Genomic DNA, 20,356 nt, shown 5'->3' with positions numbered 1-20,356 from the left:
TTCCTTGCATTTTTCGGTAACTTAGATTTTTCAATAGTGATTGCAATTATTTTTTATTAGTGTGAATTACAAATGTAAAATCCAAATTTAGTGGGTTTGGACCATTGGAATGGATCCAAATAAACATATGGGTTGATGTCCCTTGACCCGAATAGGATCCAAGTCAAACATGGGTCTCTGTCTCTATATTCATTTTATTTTTTAAATATCTTTAAATTGTGACTTAGGTGGCATGTATTTAGACGTGGAACAAATATTTTCCCGTAGTTAGGGCAAATTATAGTTGTCCGATAAGATTGAAGAACATGAAGATATGTGATTTTGAGACGAAAATTCATGGGTTATTCGTTGAAAGTTGTAAAAAATGACATTTCTTATTAGTCTATGATAAAAGATCTAAGTCAAGAAATAATGTCATCAATGAGAGTGAAGGCAACAGTCGGATATTAATCAATTAAAATGTTTTAATAAGCCCATAAACTTGAATGGGGTGAGGGCAATTGCTAAAAATTTGTGTGTGAGGGTTGGGGGGAATGCAAGATATATCAAATTCTTAAGAGGAGAATCTAAATTTTTTTAAGTTTTGTGAAGGCAAGTGTCCCCACAATAAATCCAGTCTGGCTTTGAAACGGTCCGGTCGATTCAAAATTGTGAAGGAACCTTCCTTCGAATTGCGACACGAAACATTTTGAGTTTATTTCAAACCATTACTTTTTTCATAAATATTTGGGATACCTCACTGGAAAACATGTCATGACTCATGATACAAAGAAGGTTCCTTCAAAATTTTGAAGTTGTTTCAAAGTTTTTTCCGTGTAAATCCGCCCATGCATGTATTGAGGCATCGGAGGAGGATTTCAATCCTACACATTCGATAAATACGATCTAGACTCAGTAAAAAAAAACATAAAAAAATCACGATAATAACAAATCGCACAAGATGAAAAATTATACATTGAATCATAATTAGAAACCTAAATTGTAAGGATGGAAAATTAAAAACAAGGGATTGATAAATAGATTTAAATGAGGACATCCCATCCCAAGTTGTTGTCTGCATATGGCAATCCCCTATAAAGAAAAAATGGGGCTGAAAGACATAATTAGAATTGACTTTAGAGAGATTTACTAGGCAAACCTATTTGTTCCAATTTTATTAAAAAAAACTATCACACTTCATATGTTTGTTACCATCACAAACCTTACTTTATGAATCCGACTACCACGACTAACGTGATAAGATTTCAAATCTTAACAAAGGTCATTGGGCCCACATGAATTATCAAATTAGCAATCCAACAAAACAAACTTCTATTTCATGTAAAATCTTAGATTCAAAAGAAAAAAATAAAAAATAAAAAAATATATATATATTTTTAAGCTTAATCGTAGATATTGAAAATTGATGGGTATTGAAACTCTCAAATTCAAACATGAAAATTTAGTATTTAACAAAAAAAAAATCATTTTTCAAAATTCTTAGAATTTTATCCTCTAATTTTTTTTATTTTATATATCAGATAATGTTTTTGGATTCCACAAATTGATGCGGTTAGAATCCACTAAAAAAAAAATAATAATAATAATAAATTAATCACATAAATTTAAAATTAATGACGTGGATCCCACTCCATGATTTACTATTAACCAACTTGATAAAGTGAGGTTTTTTGGGTAACAAACTTTAAAAAGCAAGGTTCACATGGACTTGTTAGAACTCCAAGGAAGATTTTGTAATAAAAGTACAACAGTTAGATTTGAGATTAAATTTCTTTCAACTTTATTTCTTAATCATTAATGGTCCTGGTGATGTCGATGGAGTTCTTTCTCAAAATCAAATCATTGATAAATTTTGAATGAATAATTTTTCTTTAGATGGTGAAAATATGAAATCAAGCAAAAAAATAGGTAAATCAAAACTTAAAATCACAATAACCACTCGATCAAAATGAAACTCACCACTCACTATGAACCCAATGCCTAAATAAAAAAAACGAAAAGTCAAAAAAATTGGTCGGTCTGTCTCTTCCCACGCGCACACATCTTATTGGACCACTTCATAATTTTTATTTTTATTGGAAAAAACTTCTTTGAATAAAAATTGAACCCAAAAAAAGAAAAAACTAAGAGAGAGAGAGAGAGAGAGAGAGGGGGGGAGGGATGGCGAGAGGGGAAAGCTACCAAAACAAGAACAGTGGAGCTTTCTTTGTGGCAACTTTAGTACTCTGGTTCGTCTCTGTAATCTTCGAAATAGTGTTCAATAAGAGGACAGAGCTTATATCTGTTGTTGCTGGTTGTTGTTTCTACAAAACTGCAAACTGGGTCATCCGCTCTACTATCTCTCGAGACCCTCTATTCGTCAACACCAGCGTCTCTCTTCTTCATTCCACCATTACCTCTGTTTCAGGTCCTATTTTCTCTCTATCTCTTAAGTCTTATCATCTGATATATACGTTTCTTCTGCTAGTATGAAATTGTGGATGTTCATTTGTTGGTCAGGGTTTTGTTGTTCTCTTGGTTTGATGAATGTGGTGTTCTGTTTAATCTTAGGTGGGTTTTATGACCCCAAAGAGATATGGGCTTAACTTTCAGTGGGTTGTTGAGAAAACTGTGTAATTGTTTTGTGAAATACTAGTTTTGATAAGGTGTTTATTGCCCTTGGTTTTAGTGCTTCTATTCTATCTGTGCTGTAAATGTTAGTGGGTTTAGATTAGAAGCAACGAGAGAAGTGGTATTGGAAAACTTAACTCAAAAGGAGTTCTGCTAAGTAAGGGATTTTGTGGTCTTTCAATTAACATGATCTAAAACGAGTAACATATCTTTTTCAAATATATAATCTTCATAATCATTATATATATGCATCCCAAATGTTAGGGTCAGCCAACCCCAAATTTGGGTTGTGGTTTCGATGATGATGATAATGTCACTCTTGGTATGATTCAAAGACTATTCTCTAAATGGAAGATGGGCGTGGGTAAGGTTTTTTTTGTGTGTGTGTGTTGTGTTCTGGGGGGGTGGGGGGCGTGGCTCAAGGAAGGAGATGAGAATATGTCCCCCCTCCCCCCAAAATATAAAATGGAACTACAGAAGAAGACAATATAATACCACATCATATCTTAGGTTGGGAGAAGTGATACTTTTAAATTTCTTTTGTCGAAGGTATGAAATTCTTGATAAAGTCCTTGTGCCTAACACATGCATCGATTCTAGAATTGATGGTCGAGAAATTGGTACTTAAGGCAAATGTGACATGCGAAGCGTATAACCATGTTAATTGGTGCTTCTTGGATAATGTTCAAATATGGAGAAAATGGGTTTGCATCTCAATAGCGTCGCACTTGGTTCCTGTTAATGATAACTAGATGGTATTTTTTTTGTAATTCTTAGGTCTTCTTCTTTGCCTCTTGTTACGATATGGTAGTTGGTCATTGTACTTTGATGCCCAAGTTAGACTGCACACAAAGAAGAAAGAAAATAAAAAAGGAAGCAAAATATTCAAATAAGTATTTTCTCAAGTTCTATGTCTTGTTACCAAGGAAATCAACTCCCTATTTTATTTTTTCCAAGGAAACAATTGTCATTAACTCTTAAAAAAGTAATTTGGCACATTTCCTTTTTGGATTATTTCTAATTAAATGCATCACATGTATTTTTGCAGGATCGTGCCAAATTTTTTTTTCATTTATAGTCTAGAATTCCTTTCCTTGTCCTACTTGGTTTCTAATTCCACCTTATCTCTTAGAGATTCGTACTTATCCCTTATAATTTTAGTTTGGGTGAAGCTTCCTAAAAAGTCAGGGCAAGAACTTGATCAAGTAATTTGCAGAAGAAATCAAGTTAGGATTTAAGGTTTATGAAAGTCTTGTACTCCTTCCCTATTTATAGAAAAGGAGCATGGGAAAAGTGCAGACGACGTAGAGAAGACCATGATGGTCAAATGGAAGGAGATATGCCCAATTGTGAAATAACGGCAAGTGCCTTAATTTTATATCTTGTCAGAGCTAGGAGATGGTTGGCGAGACAATTTTCATTCTGTGAGTGATACATGGCAAAAAAAAAAAAAAAATCTAAGCATCCAAGGCATGCGTTCTCAATATCCCAAGAGAGCGTAGTTGTGGGATGTAAAAAATTGTCATTTTACCACAAGGTGCCATATGTCACCTTGAGATGCTCAAAAACCCTAGATTTCAACCCGATTTCTTTGAAAGGTTGCTTAGTCGATTTCTTGGGTTGATTTTTCGGGATGCTCATTATAAAATTGAAATTAGAAAGGATCGGTGTGGATTTGTTGGAGGTAGTGGTGTAATTTAATTCCTATTAGGACATGAGGAGTCTTAGAGCAGAAAGGAAAGGATCTAACACGGTCATGGAAAATGATATGTGATGTATTTAATCCCAAGAGAGAGTTTTCCTGATTCCTTCCTAAAAGTTGAATGCAATAAATGCCCCTGAGAAATTTATAAATAGGGAGTTGGTCTCTAGTTAAAAAAAAAAAAAAAAAACAAAAAATGTGAATCTTGAGAACTTATGAAAATACTTATTTGAATACTCTAGTTCTTATTTGCTTTCTTTTCTTCTTTATGTGTAGCCTAAGCCAGAGTACAATTGGTTGGTGCCATATCCATGCAAGACGTGTGGAAGAAGATTTGGCTACTCATACACTTATCTCTAGGTGTATATAGCATTGTTGAGAAATATTATTCCTATATTTTATTATCAATTTCATTATAATTTATTTTATTTGCATGTTTATCAAGTTTGTAAGAACTTAGAATGCATAAACTCAACATTTTGTCGAAGAGTAGTTAAAGAGTATGCGAGAGTAGAAGAGAGAAATAAATAGCTTAGAGTTATGTAGCAGGGGGGTGGGAATGGGGTATTTATAGGAATTGATAGGTTAAAAAGATTTACTTAATGTTTCAATATTCCAATCGTCAAATTTTTTACCATTGGAGTAATATGATCACATGCAAATATATGATGCTCCCTTACCCTTCTTTTAAACTAGTATGGTAGCCCTCTCATTTGTTTTCTCATTGAGCTTTTGTACATTTTTCCTCTTTCCTCTTTTTTTATTTTATTTTATTTTTTTATTATCTTAAAAACAAAAATCTTGCCAAGAACTTTGGCCAAGACTATGTGTAGACTCACACCAAACTAATATACCCAGAATCCTTGAGCTCTTTGGCTTTCCTTTTCTTGGTAACCAAATTTATGAAAGTGGCATTAAGGCTTATAATGAAGATGTGTTTTATCCTCCAAAACAGCTTCTAGAGTTTCATGACTTCTTTTAGTTGTAAGCTTGGAAATATACAAGCATAACAACTTTCTTAAAATTCTATGAAATAATTTTTAAAGCAGCAAATTTATTGCTTTAAAATTAGAAAAAAACAATGAACTTACTGCTTTTCGGATTTTATCTCTGCTTTAGCTGTTTCCATAGTAGAGATAAAATCTGAAAAGCAGCAAATTCATTTCTTTTTAATTGATGTGTTCGTTGGATACGTATCTTCAAGAATATTCCAGTTTCATTAGTCGTTGCATCTTCCTCCATTATTAAAGTTTGAGGTAAATATCTGAAATCGCATAAGATATAGCTTATGATTATTCCTTTGTAAATCTTTGTCTATCACAACTCACTCAATACAAAATCAAACGAGATGATGAAAAAGAAGATATTCACTCACAGATATTCTCATTACTAGATTTTGGAGAACCAATTGGGTTTGCAATTGAAAGCCCAAAGATAAGCTAACCTGTAAGGGAGTTATGCTTATTATAGACTACATTTTGATGGCATTGGACCAGTGATTTTCCTCATCACTTGCCTCCAATGCAACAAAAACAAGGAGTCATGGGAATTATTACTTTTGGATCCTCATAAAATATATTGAAGGGAGAAGTTATAAACACCCATATAGATCTGAATATCTGATTCATTTGTATGTTTGCTCAGGCCAAAGAAAACTGATCTAAGGAATCTTTGGTTGGGTTTGTGAGAGGTGGGGAGCATATATGATGCAAATACAATTATGTTAGCTTCTATATTACCTCCACGTACCTCCACCCTTCTTCTTTGGTTTTGTACTAAGTGAGTTGTGATAGATAAAAAAATATTTAACAATGGAGGAAGATGCAACGACTGATAAAGACAGAATGTTCTTGAAGATACATATCCAACAAACACATCAACTAGTACAGCCTCCAGAGGAATGAGGGGACTGCAACGAAGACTATTGGATCTAAGGATACATAGAAGATAAGATAGAGAAACCCATTATACATCATGAGTTTTCAATTAAGTCTGAAGAGTTGAAATTCCATGATAGATTGAAGTGGGAGGCTCGTCACATTCTTTTATTAACCGAGCTTAATATTGAATAAAGAGATTATTTGGAGCCGGAGATCACTTATTTTATTTGCAATGTCTACCTAAATATGCGCAATTGGTAGCTAAAGATCAAGAGCGTCATAGATATAAACATTTTTTCAACAGAAAGGCTAGATGGCGAGGATGTAAAAGATGTTGCTTATGCTGATTTTGTAGGAAGAGGTTCATCAAGAGATTTACTTGTGGGGATGACATCGTAGCTCCTATAGAAGTGATAATAGTCAAAGCCAAGAGTACCCACCCCCTTTTCTCCCCCTCTAGAGGATAAATATAAGTAGAATTATATACTTTTATTGTCTATGATGATTAAGAACTCCTTCCTTTTGTAGTTAAATTAAGTGGGTTACTCTATATGAAGATTTAGTTGCATTTTTGGAACATTGATCTTCTACTACTTCTCTTACTTTTGCCTTGCTAGGCTTGATAACTTAGTGTGTCTGTCGATGTCATGTGCAGTGATTCTCATTCTTGTTAATCAGTGGGTTGCAAAGGGTCCAGATGAGATGTTTGAGCACTCGCAGTTGTTTGCGGGAACGTGGCCAGGGGCATACCCAGCTTTGTGCTTCTCATGCGGTTACTTTGCATATGACCAGTGGGATATGCTCCAGTACCGACTCTACAGTGGCTGGATCCCATCGATCCTTGTACACCATCTGATCCTCCTGATGTGTTTTACATTGGCGCTCTATCGCAATGTGACCATCAACTACCTTATTCTCACCCTCATATGTGAGGTACGTCCTCATAGCTTTACTCATAGACCTATCCCAACTGATTTTTTTATTTTTACTTCAAAATTCTTTCACTAATTTTGTAAATAAGCGGAGCAGTCAGAGAACACAAGTGGCTGTATCTTTTCAACCTGTTTCAATTGTAATATAATACCACATTATAAGTAAATTTGTTTTAAGACAAAAATGTAGCTCTGACTGGATACTAGTATCAGGTACCGTTAACACTTAGGGTATATTTGATTGCACATGGAAAATAGGGTGGAAAATCAATTTCCATGGAAAATGATATTTTTTAAGTGTTTGATTGCACATGGAAATGGAAATTCATTTTTCACTCTAATAAAAAAGTCCATCAAAACATGGATTTCACTTTCCCACCCATATGGGTGGAAAAGTGAAATCCACCCATATTTTCCATTCCCAATTCTTCCCCACTCATATGTTCTTCTTTCCTATCATCACCACCACCATTACACTAACCTCATCGTCATCGTCATCACCATCGTCATCGTTACCGTCACCGTCGCCGTCGCCGTCTCCGTCTCTATCATCACCATCTCTAGCCACCTTCTCTCTATTCTTCTCCATCCCTCACCTCATCCGCCACCACCACCACCACGTTTTACTCCTATCTTCCTCATCATCTTCTTCCTCACTTACCTCCGCCTCCGCCGCCGCCACCATCACCATCACGTTCTCCCTTCTTCTTTCTTACTTACCTCCATCGTCACCGCCACCACCACCATTTCCGTCGCTGTCACTGTCGCCGCCGCCACCGCCACATCCTCCCCCCTCCCTCTTCCTCCTCATTTTCTCTTCTTCTTTTTTCTCATATTTTTTCCATGATTTTATCCAAGTAAAATCAAACAATGGAATTTGATTTTCCAACCCTACCTATTTTCCATCACTATTTTTCCATGGATTTCAAATTCCATGGAAAGTCACTTTCCATGCAATCAAACATACCCTTACAATAATGATAATGGTCTCAAATGCTGCATATTGTTTGCATGTATTTTCTCATAGAGAGATTCTATTGCCACACCAACTTTTGCTAACAGTTTCCCAATTCATATGCAAATCACCGTAGAATTAACACATATCTTGGGGTGCTGTTAGCAAAAGTTGGTGTGGCAATAGAAGCTCTCTTCCTCATATCCCATTGTATACTTTTTATTTCCCGAACTTTTTAATGTAATACTTTTGGTTTTGTCAACAACAAAAAATAATTAAGTCAAAAGACTATAAAGAATTTGATTTTTCATTAAATTTATCATGGTGTATACAATAAAAAGGAAAAGAGAGTTACTATTGGCACCCCGACTTTTGCTTAATACACCTCAAGTTCTTAAATTATTTTATCACACCCCAATTAAAGATTAAAACACACTATTCAAACATTACAAAGGTTTGACCCAAATTATAATCTCAATATTACAAAACGTTATAACACTCATTCAAACAATTGCAGTAGTCATTTACAATTATGATTACACTCGTTCAAAATTGAAAGCTAGCAAAAATAAATTAGTTTATTTATTTATTTATTTATTGGAGTGCACTAAGTAAAAGTTGGGGTGGCAATATCAGCTCTCAAAGAAAATGAAATTGGGTATTGAATGTGAGGCCAGTATGTACATTCATATCCTGGATTTCAGAAAATTGGGACTTCTATAGCTGTTTCTCACATTAATGTTTGGATCATTATCTGTATCTGGAATCTGGAGATCTTAGCTGAGCATTCAGTTGACCCAACTCATTACTGCCCAATCTGTCAAAGGTTTTTATTTTTTATTTTATATGAAATAAGTAGAAAGAAAAAGAAAATCTACTCATGTTTCAACCCGTGCACCAAAAACAAGTGGGTCATTTAAGATGATGAGAATTGACCACACATTGTACACATTTCTTATCTTTTAGATTGGAGTATGTCTAGACATGGATGTGTTTGAATGTACTTATGTTAAGGATGTGTTTGCATCTGAGGAGCTTATCTTTATATTATATGCAGCTGCATTCGATCTCTCTACATGTGAGGAAAGTTCAGCGGATGGCTGGACTACGAGACACCAAGAGCAAAATCGTTAGAGCTGAATGGGTGCTAAACTGGGTGTTGTTCTTCATAGCGAGGCTTGGATCTCATATTTTAATCACGATCAAGCTTATCAGAGATGCTGACAAATTTGGAAAGGGTATCGAGCTCCCTCTTGCCCTTTTCGGGATGTTTGGAATGAATTTGCTTAACGTTTTCCTTGGCTTGGATCTTTTGAAAGCTTACAAGAGAGAGCACAATCATCAGAACTGATTTTTTTGATTTTATTTTTTTATTTTTAAAAGAAAGAAAGATTTGTTTGTATGTGTGTCTGTGAATACAATTTCTATAAATGAAAATTATTATAGTTTGATTGCAAAAAAATGTGGTTCTGACCTTACTTCATCAACTACCAAACAAAGTAGTAAATAAGGATTCAAAAGGTTGGCTTGGACCTCTTGAAAGCTCACAGGAGATAGCACAATCGCGACGACAGATGACAAGGAAAAATTATAAATAATTATTTGTTGTATGTTTTTGAGTGTGTAATTACATCTTCTAGAAATGAAAATAATTATATTTTGTGACAAAAAGTTTTTCTGGTATTGCCCAAACAAAGTACAAAAATAAAGCTTTTAAAAAGGTCCTACCGGGATTCGAACCCAGGTCGCTGGATTCAAAGTCCAGAGTGCTAACCACTACACCATAGAACCTTTAGTTGACGATGGTCTCTAAGTTTATTTATTTTAAGCTTAGTTCTTGAATGTAAGCATTCTAATGTTTTCCCTTGACTCTTCTCTTTTTATATATATATATATATATATAATTGTTTTAAGATAATGCCTTATACTACGTTCCGGTCAGGATTTTTTCAACTCGATCTACACATTTGAGCCATTCAAATTTTTAAGTATTCTACCGCATTTAGGGTTACAACATCACTTGGTTGGATCATATTTCTTGAGATTACAATTCGTGCACAAATCTCTACCACCATCAATTAATCACCATGATATTGCACATGTTAGTGGACCATGCCTTTGGTTCCAATCATTTCTATCTATCGGATGCCTAATATCCTTTGGAATTTTTAAGGTAATTAAACTACATCAAGAGTGGTTGGTCCACCATTTGAATGGTTGGACCAATGGCCACATTAAAAAACTAGGGTGATCGTGAAGTATTTCAAAGAAGAGTTACCTCTAAGTAGATCTGCCATGTGTCTCGACAACCTAAATTAAATGGAGTCTCACCTTAAAAGTTTCCATGCCACCAACTTAGAAAACTAGGTATTTAGGTGTTGGAATTGAATATTTGGATAGGACAAACATAGCTCAACAATCCAACTACCCTTACAAGGCGGGTTCAATCAAATTCTTGGTGGTTGGGATTTTTCTTATGAGGAGTTCTACCAATATATGGTTTACCTTTCTCTTTCCTCCTTGATGTGAAGGTCTTCTAGATCAACCACCTTGGCTTTAAGTACTTCTTGATTGTATGAGACAATAAATTATGATAACTTAATAATATAGAATTGCGGGAGTTATGGGTTATTGTAGTAGATTCCTTGACTTGATTTGTTGATCGTGATCATCCAATCTAATGACTTTTCCTCTTGACTTGCGCGCCAAGTGATTGGTTCCACGGATTACAATAATGGTTGCCCACTCTTTGGTGGATTTATGCACCAAAAAGTAGTCTCATTGGCGGTTTATAACCATTTGATTTGAGTGTTTTCGTCGTGCATGTGCTTGAAGCCAGAGGAGAAAATACTCAAATCTAATGGTTAATATACAAGTAAAAAATATAACTTTATCCCACCATTATGCACTTATTACATTGAAATATGAGGCAATTAGTACATAAGATGTGGAACAAAAAAAGAGTATTAATAGTATATAAGATATATAGGATAAATGTTGTTGATTCATTCAATTTTTAATTAAGAAAGAGTATTAAAAGTATAGTCTAATTTGAGTGTTGGAGTGTTTATGACATGCAAACTTACGGCAAAACGTTCAAGACAAAACATAAGATCATGACACAAGTATTTAAAATGCACGAATTTAAAAAAAAAAAAGAAAATTGTATTTAAAAATAATCGAGTAAGTTAATTTTTGGTCTGCATGTGTACAAAAATATTAGCTTTTTTTTTTTTTGACATTTACATTCTGTGATTAAAGGGATAATATCATAAATAAGAAAAGAATGAGAAAAATAAAATACAATAATTTTCTTATGAGATTTATCATCAGATTGCAACTAGTACATCTATTAAAAGTGATAAATCGACACACTAAAACATATGCAGCTGATGTGGCAAGGGCACAGAATCATATATATTTTTCTTCGGGATGCACGTGGAAAAGATCAACGTTTTTGTGCCCTTGCCACGTCACCAATGTACAGATCACGTATGTATTACCGTGTCGATTTATCATTAGTCTTATTATTAAGATTCAATCGTGAACATGGTTTTAAATCTCGTCCAACATCAAGACGACTTGTCCAATTCATTTCAATATTATCCATAAATGAGATGGATAGACAAGTCAAACATATAAGACAAGATTTAAAATCATAGTTCATTTTTCTCATTATTGAATGAGACGATTCAAAGAAAATTCGTTCGAGACAACTCGATCTCATTAATCGATGAGACAAGACATCAAAATAAGTTTTAAATCTATGATCTTAAATAACAAGTTGCAATAAAAAAAATTGTTAAGACTTGGGAATGCTAGTTAGGATCCCACACAGATTTTTCTTGGACTGAGTGCATTATATGTCATGTGCAAGACCCTGAAGAAGAGGCATACATTAAGGACACCCACTTTACTCCCTTATTGGTTCACCCCATCTGCCAAGCTCATCAATCCGCCCACACATTGAGGTGGAAACCAGCTTCAAAATTTTGAAGAAACCCACTTCATTGGATTACACGTGGTAGTTTTAGGTGCATTTCAAATTTGAATGGAAACATAGGGGTTTGAAATTAATTGAAAAAGCCACGTGTTTTGTAATAAAGAGGGTTCTTCAAATTTTGAAGCGGTCTGTCCACTTCAAAGTCGGACTCCATTGGGGCTGTTTAAGTGGTCATGGTCCATCAATGGAAGTATGGATTCCATCATGTCTCAAAATAGTGTGTACTAAAATAATTGTTGCAGAAAGTTTTTATTGCCACACCAACTCTTTGGTAACACATTAATTCATTAAATTATATTTAACATACCACACAAAGATACAAATATACCAAACTTGGGACCTGAAATAGAAATGAAAAAATAATACTGGAATAGTAGGAAACAGTTGCAATCAATCCAACAAAAATTCAACTTTCTAATTCTTAATCAAATATCATCATTCATAGTCTTAGAGTTTGAGTAAAATTTAAAATCATTTGCACATAGAGCATTTGTATTTAATTTCATGTATCGTGTTTTGAAAAAAAATAAAAAGATTTGTTGTTGTGTCCATAAATGATCTTTTGCCATACCAAGATAAATTGCACTTTTCTTGGGCCCATTGAACGTTGATGGACGATATTAAGATGTATCGGACGAATCATCTCAGTCTCAGACAAGATTTAAAATCTTGTTACAGGGTGTTATAAGAAAAACATGATACAGATGATCCACTCCTAATTATTTTCGAGTTTGAAATACCCATCAATAAAAATGCATTAGGTAGATTTGGATGAGAAGCATCAAACATGCGATTTGACGTGTAATTTGTGTGTGAAAGTGCTAGTGACATTTGTAGTTGAATTTTTTTTTACTAACTTGATTTATTTTCATCCTAAACTTATGGGGTGTATTAAATATTTTTTTTATTTTGAAGGTGGATTAGTATGCATTGTCACAAAATCAGACTTCCATCTTTACTATTATAATGAGAAAAGGTGGATTAGAAGGGATACGACACCAAATTTAAATCTCTCAAATACCTCGACCTTTACATTTAAATTTAATATAATCAGAATCATTTTAATAAAAAAGTCAAGAAAATTGTTGTCTGAACCTTAGAATCACATTGATTAATTTTTAAAATTATAAAATATTTTATTTATTATAAAAATTACAGATAAACCCTTTCGATAGCATTGGAACATGGCATATGCCACCTTGTAGAATAAATAATAAATATTTAAATTATAAAGAATTAATCATTATAATATATAATATATTATTTAAATAATTCCCACCGATAATCTCGTACCATTATCCCTTACAACCGTCCAAGTTAGTGGGCAAATTACATTATGGATAAGACACAACAAGGCACTATTAAACTACTACACATCTCTACGAAATTCTACAAACTATCCCCTATTTAAGATGAGGGCCCACCAAGTGAATGGTTCTGATCATGACGGGTGGGCCAATCCCATTGGTGCATCATCATTAGCACTAACTAAGCAACTCAAAACATTTTGTACTCAGCACAGAATTAAATATAAAAATAATTGAGAACTGAAAACTGACAACATGTGGTGGGGAACTCTACATTTAAATTTCTGTTTTCTCTCTCTCTCTCTTACTTTCTCTTTCACAGTTTCACCTTTGCTTCTCCCCAACGCAGCAAAAAAAAAAAAAAAAAATACAACGTAAAATAACAATAACATGGTCTCCACCATTAACTTTCCATCTCGTCGTCTCTCCTAAATTGCAGAGAAAATCTATCAAACATAGGGGGGGAGAGAGAGATCTGTTACAGATGCTTTGTAAATGGGGAAAATCTATCAAACACAGCAGCAGCTGCAAGAGCAGATTCAAGAGAGACAAACGGAGAGTTCTTCTTCACGGATCTTCTGCGAGAGTTGTTCGATTGGTCTTCTTAGATTCTGGAGTTTATTCAGCTTTAAATGCCTCTTAGTTTTGATTCTCAGCGTTTCTCTTTTCCTTTCTGCGATCTTCTGGCTTCCTCCTTTATATCGAATTAAATCTGAGTTCGATGCTAATGTTGAAGATAAACTCAATGGTACAACTCTTTCTCCTCTTTTTTTCTTAATTTGTTTATGGGTTTTTTTCTTTCTTTCTTTTGTAACTAGGGTTTTGGGTCTGATTGGGGAGATGGGTACTCGTTTTTTCATCCTTCTTCTAGGTTTTGGAGATGGTTTTTTAGTTATTTGTTTCTTTATGAAGAAAAAAATGTGATTTTTGGTAATGCATTAATGGACAGGATGTTAGTGATTTTAGGGTTATTATTAAGATAAGAATTTTCTTTATTTATTATAATTTTTTGATCAACAGAATTAGGGTTTGTTCTTCTGCTGAATCCAACTCAATATTGAAACCTAATTATTGTCATCCACTTATGAAACGTGTTATAGTAGTTTTGTAACTTGTAATTGGGGCCAATTTTGTTGAAAATTGATGCTTAATAGTGAGAGAACATGAACCACATCTGTACTTGTAGATGGCATTCTTTCCAGTATATTAATTTATGAATATTATGTGTTAGACAATAAAATAGGGAAAAAAATCATTTGTTTCTGTATAGTGCGAGTTGAATTTTTGTTCATGGAGAAGAGGAGTTCTCCATGCATATGTGTAGTTTATTGTCTTGATTTTGGAACAAAAATTAATGGCATCGGTAATGCTTTGTTGCAAGGTGGAAGCTTTTGGAAGATTAGTCACAATCATGTGTTAGTGCCGACTGCTGAGGTGGTCAATATTTCGTTATATTCTTTGAGCATTCAATGAGATGATCGATCCCCCTCTCTCACCCAAGGTTTAAAGTCTTGTCTCGATGAAATGTTTTGGTCAAGAGAAAAATTGAGACTGTTTTGACCAATACATTCCCAAACCATTCAATGTTTCATATCGTTCTCGACCGATACATTCCGACACAATACGATATTTGGAACCATGCCTTCACCGAGCTGTTTTCGTACGTGAATTAACCACAAACCACACATCTTATAAATTGAGAATTCTACGTCAGAAGATCCATCACCAAAGCCCTATTGCTCACGACGCAAAATAAAAATAAAAATAAATAAATAAATAAATAAAGAATCAAGAAATAAACTAAATAATAGAGATAAGGATGAAGAGCTCATGAGGATTGTGATACATATAGGGAAGTGATACTTTTTTTTCTTATGATCTACCACCAAGAGGATCGTCTCATACCAAAGCTTCTAAGTATGTTTGTGGAATGAAAATTCATTGAATTTGATTCATTTTGGTTAACAATGTATTTGGCGTGAATATTTGACCTTTTGATACTACGATGGGTAGTTGGATAAGGCCTAATAATGCCTCCTACAAGATGTACAATCTGTTCATGGATCCAATAATGGGAAAAAAGCAATGTCATTAGAAAATTTGTTACTATCATCGTTTGGGTATTTAATAAGGCTTCAAATAAGCTTCCCTTGGATGGGACCCTCATTGGCAACTTCACATTTAATACAATCGTTTTTCAATTATTTTTCCTGAAAAAACATATTATATGGGTGTATTATTTAGGAAATAAGGAATGGTATGTGTATTTCTAGTCTCAACCATCTGATATATATACATATTTTTGTATAGTGTGACCCAAAAAGGGCAGCAATAGGGAAAACTAAAATTTGTTTTATACAATGTAATTTCTTCTGTTTTTCGCTGTTTTAGCAAACTTGAATAAGAAGAAGAAAAAAAACACCTAGAAATTAAGGGGAAAAGATCACTTTATTACCTGGAGTGTGAAGGAAGCAGTGAAATTTCCATTTGTCTCCGATCTCCATCACCATCCTCATGGTTGGTGGCCGTGAAGATTAGGCCATCCAACAAGTGGAGAGGAAATGGAGATGGTGTAGTAAATAATTTATTCTGGTTGAAGGTTAATTTATGATATTTTATAGTAAATTACCTGTGTGCGTAACTGTGAACCACAATTTTTGGTTTTGGGTAAGAGGCGTTATTATCAAAGCCAATTTCAAAACTGAAATTCGAATAAAAAGGTAAAATGAATTAGCGCATTCTTAAAAACAAAGGAAAGATAATAAATCAAAATAGGCTGATCTGTTTTCAACGTTCTTCACCATGGTTGTTTACAAGCTCCATTTGTTTGTCTTTTGAGCTGAGGGAGTTTCTTCTTCTTCTTTTTTTAAAACTTTTCTAATGTTTTGGTTTCCTGTTTTGAAACTGTTTCTGTTCAGCTACAGTGCAAGCAAGCTTCAGACTGCAAAAGGAAGCTTCGCTGCTTGTTGCACGCGCTAAAACACTAGAAAATGACATCTTGGGAGAAATAGGTGTGCCAAACACAAAGGTATTATTTATAGCCTCAGATTATGTATTTCATTGTATCCATTTCAACCGATGAACTATCAATCTTACAACAAAAATATTTGTGACAGGTTTCTATCCTATCTGTGCACCAAGCTGGTACATCAAACTGGACTGATGTGGTGTTTGGTGTCCTTCCAGATCCAAAGAATGTTCCAATAAATCCCGTGTCCCTAAGTGTGCTGAGATCATCTTTACTAGAATTGTTCCTTCAACATTTGAATTTATCCTTGACAACAACAATTTTTGGGCAGCCATCTTCCTTTGAGATATTGAAGTTCTCTGGAGGGATCACCGTGATTCCTGTGCAATCTGCTTCCTTATGGCAGATGCCCCAAATCCTTTTCAACTTCACACTAAACAACTCAATTTCTCAAATACAAGAATATTTTGACCAGTTGAAGGACGAGTTAAAGTTTGGGTTGCATTTGAAGCCTTACGAGGTTTTACCCTTTTTTGATAATAATCTCTTAAACTGTCTACACTCAATTGGCTACCAAAATGTCTAATTTTCTATTTTGCATGCAGAATGTATACGTGCAATTGACGAATGAAAATGGTTCTACATTGGATCCCCCGGTTGTAGTGCAAGCATCTGTTCTAACAGGTGGAGAGGCCCGTATCCTTGTGCCAGCAAGATTGAAACAGCTGGCTCAGATCATCACACGATCTCCTTCTGCAAAGAATCTTGGCCTTGATCATTCAGTTTTTGGTAAGGTGAAGGAGATTAGTTTATCATCCATTCTAAATCGTACACTCACTACGTCTCAGGGTTCTCCAACTCCTTCGCCATCCCCATCCCCATCTCCATCAGAAGAAAATTACTACGCTGCACCATATATTTCTCCGTACCCCGCTCCATCTCCATCTTATGATACCTACCCGTATGCTCCAGTTCCTTCAATTGGGCCCCAAACACCTTCACCCTCACTTTCAAAACCTCCAACACCTTCGGTGATTACTACTCATCCACCTAGACGTAGTCCATGCCATGGTTTCACAATTTCACCAAGCCCCGTTCTGACTGCTCCAGCTTTTTCTCCTCATGCCACTACCACTCATTCTCCGTTGGGTCCCACGCTGCAGTTGGCTCCAGATATCTCGCCTTCACCTACTGTATTATCTGGCTCCAGTACAGGTCGGGACAGGAGAAGTGGAAAAGCTTCCATCTCTCCGTCAATTGCCTCTGCCTCATACCCAATATCATCATCCTCATCTTGTGAGTTACTACTGCCAATATATTCTTTCTTGTTTCTTTAAGTTGATGCTTATCTTAGTTATGCTTGTAAAATTGGATATTTACCTATCAAGTTCACCGATTGTCCTTGTTCTTTCATTTAGTGATCCACATAATAATTTCAAATATTGTATGGGATAAATTAAAACATATTCCCATCATTGTGATTTTTAATATTTATCACAGACCGCTTGGGCCTGACATGGTAAGGCTCGGGTGTTTGCCATGTCCAAGAGTGTTAAACAGGCACTCCATAGGCCAGTACATTATTGGCTGATGGATAGGCTCCGTGATCTGAAGCTAAACATTATAAATAGCCTAGATCGTTGGTGTTATCTTTTATCGCATTTAATCAGGTTCTTTTACTGATTAATGCATTCATCTCCACTTGATTTATTTTATTCTGATTGGTATTGATATAATTGTGTCTCAGTAGGCTGAGGGTTTATTTGTTCTTCTTTTTGTTTTGGTTTTTTTTTTTTTTGGATAAGGATAATTTTATCAAAGGGATGAATCCCAATGGAAGAAAAAAAAAACAACCTAACGAACAAGGCATACCACATACACAGAAAAAATTAGGGGAGACCCGAGAGATATCACCTAAGAACAAAAATCTTTAAAAGAGACCTTTACATTACTGGATTATCCTGCAACCAAGTTACCAAATTCACTCGAAGTACACTGAACTGCGAACCGGTACAAAGTGAGCTGGTTCGCGTACGGTTTGTTTGGGTTCGTACAATACAACAAACCATGTACCACCAAATCTGCCCCCTCCTTCACAACATTAATTAATATTCATCATATATGGGGAGTCCCTACCTTTTCCAATGGAATTTTCTTGTTGGAAATTTTAAAACCCATTCATATATTCTTTGTCCATTGGTGTGTGATTCAACTCATAAGATATGTCCTGTTTATGATCCTTAATATTATAATATTCCCTTTGAACTATTTACAATCCCTTTTGAGACTTTTCCGAATCCAGCAATTGGCACCCATTTTTGTCTATAATATTTTTCTCGTATCAATGAAACGTGTAGCCTGGATGGATACTTGAGTAGTTCTCACAGTGAGCATGATCTGCAACCTGGAGATATTTGAAGCTAAATCTGGTTGGAGGACCTGATCTAAAGTCTTGACTGACTTTCTCTGTTCTAGCTGGTATGATTCCGTGAGAAACCTCCGTAGCTGATTTTCCTTCACTAGTTGGTGAATGCTTTTGCTAGTGTTTCTAGTCCATATACTGGTTTAAGTTCTTGTTTATAAGATAAAAGACAAATGTATTGTGTATTCTTTTCTGCAAGATTTCGCTGAAGTGGGTTTCCCGTTGATTGCTAAGTCTTATTCATATTCCTGTGTGGTTTGCTGCAGCTTTTGTCGCTGATCGGCCTTACAAGGTGGTGTGGCTAGTTGGATTGTTGGGGTTCTTGATATTCCATCTCCTTTGCAGACCATATTGTTAGATCAGTTCCACAGCTGTTATAATCAAGCTTTCCGATTCAGTCCCAGGTTTTGGCCACCACCCATGCAAGTAAGCACTGCAGAGTATGGAAGTAAGGTTTGAGGCTAAGAAACAGTTTTGCTCTTCTCCAGTAGTTATTGGAATCAATTTAAGCTTTGGATGGTAGAAACCCCCATGGAGGTAAGAAAAAGGGGGTCTTTCTAGGTAAGCAATTTACATGTGTTTTGTGTATATATTGGAGGATGTTGTTCTTCAGGTCAAAAAGCCACAAAGGTGGTAGGCCTCAGTTCTTTCAGTCCTACCTTATGTTGTCCAAAGAAACTTGTTGTTCCCAAAGGGGAATAGTTGTTGAGGGGATGATGAATTGAGAAGCTTTTGATCTTTTGAAGTTGTAAAGGGAAAAAAAAAAGAAAAAAAAGAAAGAAAGAAAGAAATACCACTTGTTCAAGTGTAAAATCTGAAAGTGGCAAGTTTTTTTTCATCATTTTTTGTGCATTTCTGTCTCTATTTTGAAAAATGTGAAGTCTTTAAACTGGGCCAAGTTCAATTGACCTGGTACACCATTCTGAAATGAATCTTGTTCTTTCTCTTCTTTCATTCAGTCATTAATGGAGATGCAAGATTTGTTAGGCAATATGAATTTTTGAGATAAGGATTTGATGATGATTTACTCATGATGGTCTTCCTATTTAAACCTTGGGATCCAACCAAATAATATTAATTTGATTTTTTTATTTATTTATTTGGGGGGGGGGGGGGGGGGGGGGTTTGTAAAATGGTAGATTTGGATTCGCATGTGACTTCACAGTGTGTATCTCGATGTTAGGATTGGTCTTGTGCATATTTCAATATGTCCAAGGATAATCTAAGTGCCCATCCTGAGATTTGCGTTGGTTTAGGTTGATTACGTTCTTTTTGGGACTGGTTTTTATCTGAATGTAAAGCAGAGCTGCTATTGGCACCCAACTTTTACTTAAACATCCCAATTATAATAAATAATAATAAAAAAGGTCAATGGCTTAGAATAAGTAAAAGTTGGGGTATGAATAAAAAAATCTCTCTTCCTCAACTGTTGAAGTTGTTTGAATGTGTTATGAAACTTTTAGATGTTTAAGTAATAACTTCGACCAAACTTTTGTAATGTTTGAACGGTGTTTCTTAATCTTTAAGTAAAATGTGATAAATAATTTAAGAAATTAGAGTGTAATAAGTAAAAAATT

General features: G+C 34.8%; 2 protein-coding genes and 1 non-coding gene across 5 annotated transcripts; 2 read left to right on the top strand and 1 right to left on the bottom strand.

The window, feature by feature from the left end:
• The first annotated feature begins 2,123 nt into the window (after positions 1-2,123).
• LOC147402890 (TRAM, LAG1 and CLN8 (TLC) lipid-sensing domain containing protein) lies at positions 2,124-9,554 on the top strand. Its single transcript, XM_086438272.1, has 3 exons — positions 2,124-2,407; positions 6,848-7,125; positions 9,137-9,554. Exons 1-3 carry the CDS (start codon positions 2,161-2,163, stop codon positions 9,428-9,430), a joined length of 819 nt encoding a protein of 272 aa, XP_086294398.1. The 5' UTR covers positions 2,124-2,160; the 3' UTR covers positions 9,431-9,554.
• A 244-nt stretch (positions 9,555-9,798) lies between these two features.
• On the bottom strand, positions 9,799-9,870 carry TRNAQ-UUG (transfer RNA glutamine (anticodon UUG)). Its single transcript has one exon. It is a non-coding gene; the product is annotated as a tRNA-Gln (tRNA).
• Positions 9,871-13,734: 3,864 nt separating this feature from the next.
• Positions 13,735-19,810, top strand: LOC147402888 (hydroxyproline-rich glycoprotein family protein). Of its 3 annotated transcripts, none has more exons than XR_015177351.1 (6): positions 13,735-14,137; positions 16,308-16,417; positions 16,506-16,877; positions 16,963-17,653; positions 18,715-18,835; positions 19,046-19,810. XR_015177351.1 is itself a non-coding variant. In XM_086438271.1 (5 exons), exons 1-5 carry the CDS (start codon positions 13,885-13,887, stop codon positions 19,135-19,137), a joined length of 1,518 nt encoding a protein of 505 aa, XP_086294397.1. In that variant the 5' UTR covers positions 13,735-13,884; the 3' UTR covers positions 19,138-19,810. The 3 variants fall into 3 exon arrangements, 1 of the variants encoding a protein (XP_086294397.1); XR_015177352.1 differs by having other exon boundaries at positions 18,715-18,845; XM_086438271.1 differs by lacking the exon at positions 18,715-18,835.
• Positions 19,811-20,356: the final 546 nt, after the last annotated feature.

The sequence above is a fragment of the Akebia trifoliata genome, chromosome 4 (genome assembly GCF_017979445.1).
Source record: "Akebia trifoliata isolate Shusen 1 chromosome 4, ASM1797944v1, whole genome shotgun sequence".
Classification (NCBI taxonomy): Eukaryota; Viridiplantae; Streptophyta; class Magnoliopsida; order Ranunculales; family Lardizabalaceae; genus Akebia; species Akebia trifoliata.
This window is presented reverse-complemented; position numbering and strand designations above follow the sequence as displayed.

Excerpts from the sequence above, each read along its gene's own strand:
- LOC147402890 (XM_086438272.1), top strand. The coding sequence starts at position 2,161 with ATGGCGAGAGGGGAAAGCTACCAAAACAAGAACAGTGGAGCTTTCTTT. Across the intron at positions 2,408-6,847 it reads CACCATTACCTCTGTTTCAG|TGATTCTCATTCTTGTTAAT; the intron begins GTCCTATTTTCT and ends TGTCATGTGCAG. Across the intron at positions 7,126-9,136 it reads TTCTCACCCTCATATGTGAG|CTGCATTCGATCTCTCTACA; the intron begins GTACGTCCTCAT and ends TATTATATGCAG.
- LOC147402888 (XM_086438271.1), top strand. The coding sequence starts at position 13,885 with ATGGGGAAAATCTATCAAACACAGCAGCAGCTGCAAGAGCAGATTCAA. Across the intron at positions 16,878-16,962 it reads TGCATTTGAAGCCTTACGAG|AATGTATACGTGCAATTGAC; the intron begins GTTTTACCCTTT and ends TTTTGCATGCAG. Across the intron at positions 17,654-19,045 it reads AATATCATCATCCTCATCTT|CTTTTGTCGCTGATCGGCCT; the intron begins GTGAGTTACTAC and ends GGTTTGCTGCAG.